At 44.0% G+C, this 12282-nt stretch overlaps 1 protein-coding gene across 3 annotated transcripts in view; it reads right to left on the bottom strand.

Moving 5' to 3' along the window:
• LOC140479695 (uncharacterized) overlaps positions 1 to 12282 on the bottom strand; it is a 65439-nt gene that overhangs the window by 35433 nt on the left and 17724 nt on the right. For all 3 annotated transcript variants that reach the window (XR_011961099.1, XM_072573719.1, XM_072573718.1), the window contains exons 7-8: positions 9639 to 9756; positions 2384 to 2547 (exon numbers count right to left, since the gene is read on the bottom strand). Coding sequence is in view for 2 of the 3 variants with exons in the window: in XM_072573719.1 (XP_072429820.1) it covers positions 2384 to 2547; positions 9639 to 9756 (282 nt within the window). In the remaining variant the exon portion in view is untranslated. The remainder of the gene's footprint in view (positions 1 to 2383; positions 2548 to 9638; positions 9757 to 12282) is intronic.

Genomic DNA, 12282 nt, shown 5'->3' with positions numbered 1-12282 from the left:
CTGTAGTGTTAGGTGAAGGGGTAAATATATTGGCGGGTTGGTGTAGACTTTTTGGACTGAAGGGCCTGTTTCCACACTGTAAGTAATCTAATCTAAAAAACCATTACATCTTTCAAAGACTAATTTACGAATAGGAAAGGTTTAGAAGGATATGGGCCAATCGCAGGCGAATGGAATTAGCTTAGTTTGGGAAACTTGGTGGGCTTGAATCAGTTGGACTGCAGGGTCTGTTTTTATGCTGTATGACTCTATGACTCACAAACTCTAGAAGTATTTGAAACTGAGGAAGATAACCTTGTGGTTATGGGGCCAGAACTAGGCAGTGGGATTTGTTTTGGATTGTTGTAGCAACGAATTGGCACAGAAACAATGACCAGAATAACCACCTTTTATCTGTGTGTTGGGCAACTACCATCTGGTGGGGGAAGCCTGAGAAAATGTGAGCAGATAAGATAAAATAGACAGTGAATATCGATCAGTGATGAATGTACTGCAGGAGGGTGATCACTTAATGATCATATTGAAATTCTGGACATTAAAAAGCAACATGTAACAATAATGCCATTGATGTTTCTGGTTGAAAAGTGCTTTTACATCTTTCTGAATTTATATTCGGACATGTTGTATCCTAGTAACACAGGTGCAGGCTGCACACTGATGTAATTCTCACGACATGCACACAGATAATATTTACATACCTTGTTTTGTTAATATTCGAAGTGAAACAATACAATGCAAACCAAAAGCAGTCTCATTTCCTTCTTCCTACTTTTCAAGTATATTTTGAATATAGCTACTATCTCTCAGATGATAAAAGCAGACGAATATTGATTTGGTATCTAATTAAACAATAGAGGCATTGGTGCAACTTAATAATCCCGACAAACTGGCACATATTCAGCTGTATTATACTATCATTTCTATTCAGACTGCAATATTGTAACCTCAGTCTTTGCTCCATGCTCTGTCTCAGTGTGCATTCCCCACAGTGAGGCTCGAATCATAGAATTTACCCTGATCATTCAACCTTCCCTCACAGTATACTGGTGACCAGTTACAGGTCATTTAATTTTTCAAATACAACATCACTGGCAACTTCGTGCTCTGTTGAATACAGAACTAGACAGATTTGATTGTTCCAGCTTTCTTTTATAATGAGTTAATTAAATACCGAATGCAATTTTTTTTCTCAACGCAGGAAATGCAAATTGCTTTGGGAGGGAGATTTCACAAATGAGCCATTGATTCAGTCACCAGGGCTTGCATGGACATTGTGACAGCTGACACAGGAAAACTACATGGGAAATGTTGTTATAACTTAAAAATTATAAGTACTGATAAAATAATGTGGCTAAGAATTGCAACAGCACAAAGTAAGGTTGCAAGGCCGAAAACTTTCACCCTCCTACATATAAAACATGTTTGGATGTATTTAGTTTAACAAAGTTTTGCATTCGTTTTTGATACAGCATTAGATTAGATTAGATTACTTACAGTGTGGAAACAGGCCCTTCGGCCCAACAAGTCCACACCGCCCCGCCGAAGCGCAACCCACCCATACTCCTTACCTAACACTACGGGCAATTTAGCATGGCCAATTCACCTGACCTGCACATCTTTGGACTGTGGGAGGAAACCGGAGCACCCGGAGGAAACCCACGCAGACACGGGGAGAACGTGCAAACTTCACAAACTTCCCACCTGAGGCAGGAATTGAACCCTGGTCTCTGGCGCTGTGAGGCAGCAGTGCTAACCACTGTGCCACCGTGCCGCCCCATTCAATTGCTTCACTGGACAGGGAATTCTACAGTAACTTCTTCACCCAAAAGGTTGTGAATTTGTGAATGCTTTGAAGTCAACGATAGATTTTTGAACAGTGAGGGAGTTAAGGGTTATGGTGAGTGGGCGGGTAAGTGGAGCTGATCCATGAAAAGATCAGCCATGATCTTATTGATTGGCAGAGCAGGCTCGAAGGACCAGGTGGCCTACTCCTGCTCCTCGTTCTTCCGTTCTTATTCCCTTTAAATAATCACACTTTGTTCTCCTTCAGAATTCGATTGAACTTTCTGCCATTTCTAGAATTTTCTACTTGTATCAGGGGCTTGGTTTTTCTATCTTCTGCCAGAAGAATGACATCAATGTTTAACTTGCACCTCCGATCCAAGGATACAAGACCGTGAATTCAGAAATATTTAAAAGTACTTTCCAAACAAAAGTACTGATGGGATTACCGTGAAAGAATTCCTTGGATAATGAGGACCACTGTGAAATTTCTGGGCTCGGGATCTGCCTCTTGATGGTGTTCAAATGATCTCTTGGAATTCAAGGGAATATATCGGGTTATTGTGGGAAATGGTTACTGAAAAAAGCTAGTGGCTTATACCTTTTGTACAGACCCAGAATGTAGGATGATGAGCCTGGCGGAATTTCCTCCACTCCCAGCCTTCCTTGGTCCAGTAAACCTTCTTTCCATATCCTCCAGCCTGCACAAACTTCAGATATTCCCCATTCATTATTAGGTATTTGCTGGCTTCAAAATCTGGAACACTACAGGATTGCATTAGAAATCAGTTACAACAACAATAACCCATATTTATATACTGCCTTTAATGTATAATGCCCAAAGGTTAAAGAAAGAATCTGCATTTATATGGTCTCTCTGAAATTTCACTCAGCAAGAGCCAGTGGTGGGCAGGTTGTTGGAGGGGATTCTGAGGAAAACAATTGACAATTTATTTGGAAAGGCAAGGACTGATTATGGAGAGTCAACATGCCTCCGTGTGTGGGAAATTGTTAAGAGTGTGGTGCTGGAAAAGCACAGCAGGTCAGGCAGCATCGAAGGAGCAGGAAAATCGACATTTTGTGCAAAAGCCCTTCACTAGGAATGAGGCTGGGAGCCTTGGGGATAAATGGGAGGGAGGGTGGGGCTGTTGTTAAGGTAACTGAGAGTGCAATAGGTGGATGGAGGTAGGAGTGAAGGTGAGAGGTCGGATGGGAGGGTGGAGCGGATAGGTGGGAAGGAAGATGGACCGATGGGAAAGGTCATGAGGGCGGTGTTGAGCTGGAAGGGTGGAACTGGGGTAACGTGGGGGGAGGGGAAATGAGGAAACTGCTGAAATCAACATTGATGCGCTGGGGTTGGAGGGTCCCGAGTCAGAAGCAGAGGCATTTTTCCTCCAGGTGCCGGGTGGTGAGGGAGTGGCGATGGAGGAGGCATGTCCTTGGCTGAGTGGAAGGGGGAGTTGAAGTGTTCGGCCATGGGGCAGCGGGGTTGTGTGGTGCAAGAGTCCTGGACATGATCTCTGAAGCGCTCTGCGAGTAAGCGTCCAGTCTCCCCAATGTAGAGGAGACCACATCGGGAGCAACGGATTCAGTAAATGACATTGGTGAATGTGCAGGTGAAACTTTGATGGATGTGGAAGGCTCCTTTGGGGCCTTGGATGGAGGTGAGGGAGGAGGTGTGGCCTCATGTTATGCAATTCCTGCGGTGACAGTGGAAGGTGTCGGGGGAGGGTGGGTTGTTGGGGGGGGCGTGTTCGCGGAGGGAATGGTCTTTACGGAAAGCGGATAGGGGTGGGGAGGGAAATATATCTCTAGTGGTGGCGTCCACTTGTAGGTGGTCCAAAATGGCGGTGGATGTATTTGGAGGTTGGCGGGGTGGAGGTGAGGACCGGGGGTTCTGTCCTTGTTGTGGTTGGAGCGGTGGGGTTCAAGGGCGGAGGTGCGGGACGTGGATGAGATGCGTTGGAGGGCATCATCAACCACCTGGGAGGGGAAACTGTGGTCATTCAAAAAGGAGGCAATCTGATGTGTTCTGTGGTGGAACTGGTCCTCCTGGGAGCAGATACGGCAGAGACAGAGGAATTGGGAATAAGGGATAGCATTTTTGCAGGAGGCAGTGTGGGAGGAGGTGTAATCCAGGTAGCTGTGGGAGTCAGTGGGTTTGTAGAAAATGTCAGTGTTGAGTCGGTCAGCATTGATGGAGATAGAGAGATTCAGGCAGGGGAGAGAGGTATCAGACATGGTCCAGGTGAATTTAAGTACCCCTTTTCCATTACACACTTCTAGATCTAAAATGGTGTTTCCTCTAGTTGGCTATTCAATTGGATACAAAATTGGCTTGAGTGCAGGAGACAGAGGATGATGGTAGGGTTACTTTTCGGACTGGAGGCCTGTAACCAGGGGGTGTGCCACAAGGAACAGAGCTGGGTCCACTGCTTCTTGTCATTTATATAAATGACTTTGATGTGAATCTAAGAGGTATTGTTAGTATGTTTGCAGATGACACCAGAATTGGTGGTGTAGTGGACAGTGAAGGTTATCTCAGAGTACAACTGGACATTGATCAGATGGGCCATTGAGCCGAGGAGTGGCAGATGGAGTTTAATTTAGATAAATGTGAGGTGTGGCATTTTGGGAAGACAAACCAGGGCAGGAATTATACAATTAATGATACGGCCCTGGGGAGTGTTGCCAAATACTGTGATCTAGAGGTACAAGTACGTAGTTTCTTGAAAGGGGAGTCACAGGTGGACAGGATGGTGAGAAAGGCATTTGGGACACTTGCCTTCATTGGTCAGAATATTGAGTTAGGAGTTGGGACTTCATGTTGAGACTGTAGAGGACATTGGTGAGACCACTTTCAGAACACCACATACAGTTCTGGTCACCCTTCTACAGGAAAGATGTTGTCAAGCTTGAGAGAGTGCAGAAAAGATTTAGAAGGATGTTGCCAGGGCTGGGGAGTTTGTGGAGAGGCTGAATAGAGTCATAGAGTCATAGAGATGTACAGCATGGAAAGAGACCCTTCGGTCCAACCTGTCCATGCCGACCAGATATCCCAACCCAATCTAGACCCACCTGCCAGCACCTGGCCCATATCCCTCCAAACCCTTCCTTTTCATATACCCATCCAAATACCTCTTAAATGTTGCAATTGTACTAGCCTCCACCACATCCTCTGGCAGCTCATTCCATACACGTACCACCCTCTGCATGAAAAAGTTGCCCCTTAGGTCTCTTTTATATTTTTCCCCTCTCACCCTAAACCTTTGCCCTCTAGTCCTGGACTCCCCGACCCCAGGGAAAAGACTTTGCCTATTTATCCTATCCATGCCCCTCATAATTTTGTAAACCTCTATAAGGTCACCCCGCAGCCTCCGACGCTCCAGGGAAAACAGCCCCAACCTGTTCAGCCTCTCCATGTAGCTCAGATCCTCCAACCCTGGCAATATCCTTGTAACTCTTTTCTGAACCCTTTCAAGTTTCACAACATCTTTCCGATAGGAAGGAGACCAGAATTGCACGCAATATTCCAACAGTGGCCTAACCAATGTCCTGTACAGCCACAACATGACCTTCCAACTCCTGTACTCAATACTCTGACCAATAAAGGAAAGCATACCAAATGCCTTCTTCAATATCCTATCTACCTGCGACTCCACTTTGAAGGAGCTATGAACCTGCACTCCAAGGTCTCTTTGTTTAGCAACACTCCGTAGGACCTTACCATTTAGTGTATAAGTCCTGCTAAGATTTGCTTTCCCAAAATGCAGCACCTCGCATTTATCTGAATTAAACTCCATCTGACACTTCTCAGCCCATTGGCCCATCTGGTCCAGATCCTGTTGTAATCTGAGGTAATCCTCTTCGCTGTCCACTACACCTCCAATTTTGGTGTCATCTGCAAACTTACTAACTGTACCTCTTACACTTGCATCCAAACCATTTATGTAAATGACAAAAAGTAGAAGGCCCAGCACCGATCCTTGTGGCACTCCACTGGTCACAGGCCTCCAGTCTGAAAAACAACCCTCCACCACCACCCTCTGTCTTCTACCTTTGAGCCAGTTCTATATCCAAATGGCTAGTTCTCCCTGTGTTCCATGAGATCTGACTGAATAGGCTGGGGTTGTTTTGCTCCTGCAGTGTTGGAGGCTGAGAGATGACCTTATTGAGATTTATAAAATCATAAGGGGCATCTGAATGGGGATATGATAGGAACAGTTTAGAGTGATATTGGCCAAATGGAGGGAAATGGGACTTGGTCAGATTGAATGAAGATTTGAAGGAAATTGGGATTAGTAAAAAGATTATATGGGAGAAGGTAATAAATCACCAGAATCCAATAGTCCACAATGCTGTGAGCTGCAGGAGGTGGCTCTAAAGATAGTTGACACATTGGCGATTATCTTTCAAAATTCTTTCAACATAATGTACATTTGAAAAATATTGTGCTCACTCATTCCTAATGGTTCTTTTACTGAAAGTTTATTAAGTACCCCTTTTCCATTACACACTTCTAGACCTAAAATGGTGTATCCTCCAGTTGGCTCCTTAATATTTTGTTCTAGAAAACCATCCTTAACACAATCGAGAAACCTATCCCTCAAGCTTTAATACTTAATTGGTTTACCCAGTCCCTATGCAGATTAGAATCACCTATGATTACTGTGCTTGTCCATGCTACGTGCTTCTCTGGACTTCTGATTTCTATCATGCCCCTCAATGCCACTATTATTCAGTAGCCCATAAAGAACTCCAGACACTGCCATATGCCCATTGCCATTTCTTAGCTCCACTTGTTGGGTTCGGGGATTTAGCTGGACTCCCCCAACTGCAGGGGGCCATCAACTACACTCACTGACACTGAGAGGGCTGGATGACAACACTGCACTATTCATGAACACGGAGAGGTTCCATTCCACTAAAGTCCAGGTGATCTGAGATCATTATTGCCACTTGCCGCAGCTTTGTGCCCACTCCTGCATCCTGGGGACCTCTGCGTTTGAGGGTCCTGGTGCCTTACAAGGCTAGTTACTGGAGATAAGGGCTAGCCACTACAACCATGACTGATGATTCCATTGCACGATGCAGACTACAGATTCGATGCTGCCTGTGCAGTGAGCAGGATGGTGGTGGAGTAGATGACAGGACTGCTGATTGAAACAGTCTGGAAGGGCCCTGCAGTACAGTCTGGACAGTGTGCGTCACACCACCCGGGGCATGCTGTGCTCTGCATGATTGCAGCAGGGACTGAGGTGATGTGGTGAGGAACTGGGGAAATGGGAGCACTCTCCCAAGGAGGAGGACAAGCACACTGGGGAGAAGGAAGCAGTCCTTGTCCATGAGAGAGCTCAGTTGCCTTGAACATTAGAAATGTCATTGAAAATCAATTCCAGTAAATGAGAACTGGGTGTAGCAGACCACTGTGGACTGCAAAACAGTTATTGGACATAATCACAGCAATTAACTGGAATTGTTGAGGCAAAGGTCAGCCCCTATCGGTTTTATTTGTGGCTGCTTTATCTTTTGCTTTCTGTAAGTAAATGTTCATGTTTAGATTAGTGTTGCTTGCCTGTACGTGACGTTCTCCTATTGGTCAATAATAAACTGTGTGTGTACTGGGAGTACTGGGGACAGGATAGTGCTGACCATTCAGATGGGATGCAGTCACTGACAGATAAAGTGTGTGGTGTACTGGTTAAGCAGCAACTTGAGTGAGAGAATGGGGTTGTACTTGCGAGAGAATGATCTTGTTGCTGAGGGGCAAGGTTGGATTGCCAACATTTAACAGAGAGCAGAGTGGCCTTTCAAAGATGGTGTGGGTTCAAGGGCTACTGGTCTTTTGGTGGATATCCATCGAATGGTGAATTATTCTGAGAAGGATAAGTGGTAAAGTGGGGTCAGAATCAGATGGAACATCACCATTGTGCAGAATAATGTAGTGAGTTTGATAAAGGTATGGTTAGAGAGCTCAGCAGGCTAATGTAGTGAGTTTGAAAAAGGTACGGTTAGAGAGCTCACATGAATAATGCAGTGAGTTTGATAAAGGTATGGTTAGAGAGCTCACCAGACTAATGTAATGAGTTTGATAAAGGCACAGTTAGAGAGCTCACCAGACTAATGTAGTGAGTTTGATAAAGGTACGGTTAGAGAGCTCACCAGACTAATGTAGTGAGTTTGATAAAGGTATGGTTAGAGAGATCACCAGACCAATGCAGTGAGTTTAGTAAAGGTACAGTTAGAGAGCTCACCAGACGAATGCAGTGAGTTTGATAAAGGTATGGTTAGAGAGCTCACCAGATTAATGTAGTGAGATTGATAAAGGTACAGTTAGAGAGCTCACCAGATTAATGTAGTGAGTTTGATAAAGGTACGGTTAGAGAGCTCACCAGACTAATGTAGTGAGTTTGATAAAGGTACGGTTAGAGAGCTCACCAGACTAATGTAGTGAGATTGATAAAGGTACAGTTAGAGAGCTCACCAGATTAATGTAGTGAGATTGATAAAGGTATGGTTAGAGAGCTCACCAGACTAATGCAGTGAGATTGATAAAGGTACGGTTAGAGAACTCACTAGACTAATGTAGTGAGATTGATAAAGGTACAGTTAGAGAGCTCACTAGACTAATGTAGTGAGACTGATAAAGGTACGGTTCGAGAGCTCACCAGACTAATGTAGTGAGTTTGATAAAGGTACAGTTAGAGAGCTCACCAGATTAATGTAGTGAGTTTGATAAAGGTACGGTTCGAGAGCTCACTAAACTAATGTAGTGAGATTTATAAAGGTACGGTTAGAGAGCTCACCAGACTAATGTAGTGAGACTGATAAAGGTACAGTTAGAGAGCTCACCAGATTAATGTAGTGAGTTTGATAAAGGTACGGTTCGAGAGCTCACCAGACTAATGTAGTGAGTTGATAAAGGTACGGTTAGAGAGCTCACTAGACTAATGTAGTGAGTTTGGTAAAGGTACGGTTAGAGAACTCACTAGACTAATGTAGTGAGTTTGGTAAAGGTACGGTTAGAGAACTCACTAGACTAATGTAGTGAGTTTGGTAAAGGTACGGTTAGAGAGCTCACCAGACTAATGTAGTGAGTTTGATAAAGGTATGGTTAGAGAGATCACCAGACTAATGTAGTGAGTTTGATAAAGGTATGGTTAGAGAGCTCACCAGACTAATGTAGTGAGTTTGGTAAAGGTACGGTTAGAGAGCTCACCAGACTAATGTAGTGAGTTTGATAAAGGTATGGTTAGAGAGCTCACCAGACTAATCTAGTGAGATTGATAAAGGTTTGGTGAGAGATCTCACCAGACTAATGCAGTGAGTTTGATAAAGGTACGGTTAGAGAGCTCACATGAATAATGCAGTGAGTTTGATAAAGGTACAGTTAGAGAGTTCACTCGACCTCATGACAAAAAATCCTTCAAGTAACTCAATGCAACTCAGATTTAGGCGATAATGTGTATGATTCAGCCCCAGTGATTCATACCCATATTTCTCACAGGGCAACTAGAAACAGGAAATGGCTGCAGCTAATGAGGTTCACATTTAAAGAATAAATACAACAATGAATTTATTCATCACAAAATTTGCATCTGGAGTTTGTTTCCATATACCAACAACTCCATGTGAGACTGATTTTGTCATCTCCTCTCTGATTTACTGTAAATCTGTGTTTGTTAGTCCCACACTCAGGGCAAATCCTTGACTTTCTAGTGTATCTCTCAGATTATTTCCTAATTTCCTTCCTTCTGTAAAGTCCAATTTTTAGTTGAACATTCTACCTGAGCATCAGGGACAATTTAAATGTATAACGGTGTTCTACGCTTGTGAGTAGGAATCTTTGTACATACATTGTTGTCATCTGTCCATATTCATTGTCCCAGCCATAAGATGGGAAATTCCTTGGTTTTCCATAAGCAACTTGGGAAGTTGGGATTTTGATCAGAGGGTTGTCAAATGCTTCTAATCCTAAAGATAAAAAGTTAGAAAGTGGAAATGTTATTAATAATGGCATATACAGTTTTACCTTGAGGACCACATGTTCCACTCCTCCTACATCAAAATAGCATCAACTGGAAAAAGGCACATTGGTAGAACTGGATCGCATAAATTAAATTTTATTTGAGTTACTTAGTTTTCCCAATAAATCTTTTCGCCCAGCACGTAATTACTGAGGATGGGGGAACTGGGAGTATTTCTCCAGCACCAACTTGCCCAGTAAGGTGAAGCAGCACTTTACCTGCACTTCTCACAATCTAGTCTACTACGTTCACTGCTCAATGTGGCCTCCTCTACAGTGGGGAAACAAAGCATAGACCGGGTGGCTGCTTAGCACAACATCTCCATTCTCCCCGCAAAAAAGACCCTGAGCTTCCAGTTGTCCACCACTTTAACATATCACCCTGTACCCTGTCCAACATCTCTGTCTCAGGCTTGCTGCAGTGCTCCAACGAAGCTCAGCACAGGCTGCAAGAACAACACCTAATTTTCCACTTGGGGACCCTGCAGCCCTCTGGACTCAATATTGAATTCAATAATTTTAGGGCCTGAACTCCCCCATGTCCTAGCACCTAACCCTACACACCAGGCCTTGTTATTACATAGTCTGCCATTGCATACTCCCTATTGTTAGTCACTAACAGTCTCTATTAACAGCTATTCACCCTCCTAGCCAGATCATTATTGACTCCTTTGTTTGTCTAGCTGTTCTTCTTCTTTTGCTTTGGGCTCTATCCCTGCCTATAGTTTACTCCTTACCCCCTCCCCCCACTATCTTCTGCATATAAATTGATATTTTCCTGGCGACCATCAGTTCTGAGGAGGGGTCACCTAACACAAAACATTAACTCTGATTTCGCTGCCACACCTGCTGAGCTTTCCAGCAACTTCTGCTTTTGTTGCCCTGTTATTTGCCCGTCTTGCCAATGTCTTCATCACCTCCCTCAAGGACAAGAGCGCACCCTCAGTGTCAGGACAGATTGACTTGATACCTCCTGCTTCTACGATACGTTGTTGTTCTAATTTGTTGCATGAAAGGGCACATTTCATACCACGATCAGTTAAATAGACCAGGTTGTATCCAACCATATACTTGACTGACAAATTAGGAAATATCTTCTGGTACTGCCTGGCATTGGACAATATCAATGAAAGGAAACTTGCTTTGACCTGTGGTTTGTGCTGAGTTATGCAATCTCAATGTGGGAATGATGGAATATTATAGCTAGTTCTTATATAAAAGGGTGGGGGGAGGTTTGAGCCAGAAACAGTTGTTATCGAAATGTCCTTCAAGTTGTAAAAACTATCTGCAATTAATTTTCCATATCCTGCAAAGAACAATCCTTAATTTATGCTGACAGAGTATTCTTCTGAATGAGTGGAGGATTAGGGTCATAATTTAAAGTGATTTAAACTGTACTAGTTGTTGAACAGAGTTTTCCTCAAACTCAAATCAGTCCATATCTATGTATAATCAATTTCAATAAACTCACTTATTTGACATTTTTCTTCAAGGAATCTTCCCCTAAGGTCCTGAAGAAATTAGGTTCCAGGTCACGCTATGTTTTAATTTAGATCATTTTACGCTTTCTCCCAATCTCTCTGGAGGAACAAGGACAAGGAGCAAAAATATCCCAAAGGTGACAGGAAATATTTGAGGCCTCATTTGAGACTGGGGCTTTCAAAAGGAAATTTCTGGGATATCTCGAGCTGTTGTTGCCTCTTCCCAAGGATCACTGTGTTTTTCCCATGGTGGTCCAGGACCAGTACCAATGCTGGAGTCAGGAGGAACATTCAGATGTTACATTCAGCCCTGCAGCACCCATCACTAACTGCATGTCTGCTAGTGAAAGGAGATTGTATAGGTATGCATTCCCCAGTTTCAGCATCCTTTGTACAAAAGGTTTCTGCTGCACATTATTCTGCAGATGTTTGATATCCACACTCCCTTTGATACTTGAGTGGAAGGAAAACAACAGCAGAACCATCTTAAAGCATTACAGAGGGTTACCTGCAGGCTGGAGCACCAGCAACAGTCCCGTGTTCCTGTTTCTAGGGAAGCTTGATCGAACCAAGTGTCAATCAGGCAGTGGCCAGGGTGAAGACCCCAGGGCGGGTGTTGTACCCTGTGTGATCTGCCAGCCAAACAGCTCATGGACTCAGCAAACCCCAGAGGAGGTTGTAATAATAAGCCTGTTGCCTCCCTCCTTTGTGGAAGAGCATCCTTGGAGTCCTGGGATTGTGGAAATACCTAGACAAAGGTAAAGGATGTGAGCTGTGGTTTCTCAGAGGGGGAGTGGCTATGGGAGAACTGAAAAAGCATCAGGGTTTGGCTCTCAGCAGGCAATCCAATGTCCAGTGGCAAACCAGGCTCTGACTCACTCTGTTCAAGGGACCTCTTCCCCTTGCGCAATGTAACAAGTTGCCCTCTGGCTGCCAGCTATCATTACACTACAGCAGGGGCTGAGGACCTTGGGTGGTCCTTAAATGGGCCTT

This window comes from Chiloscyllium punctatum, chromosome 7, assembly GCF_047496795.1.
Source record: "Chiloscyllium punctatum isolate Juve2018m chromosome 7, sChiPun1.3, whole genome shotgun sequence".
NCBI classification, from domain to species: domain Eukaryota; kingdom Metazoa; phylum Chordata; class Chondrichthyes; order Orectolobiformes; family Hemiscylliidae; genus Chiloscyllium; species Chiloscyllium punctatum.
This window is presented reverse-complemented; position numbering and strand designations above follow the sequence as displayed.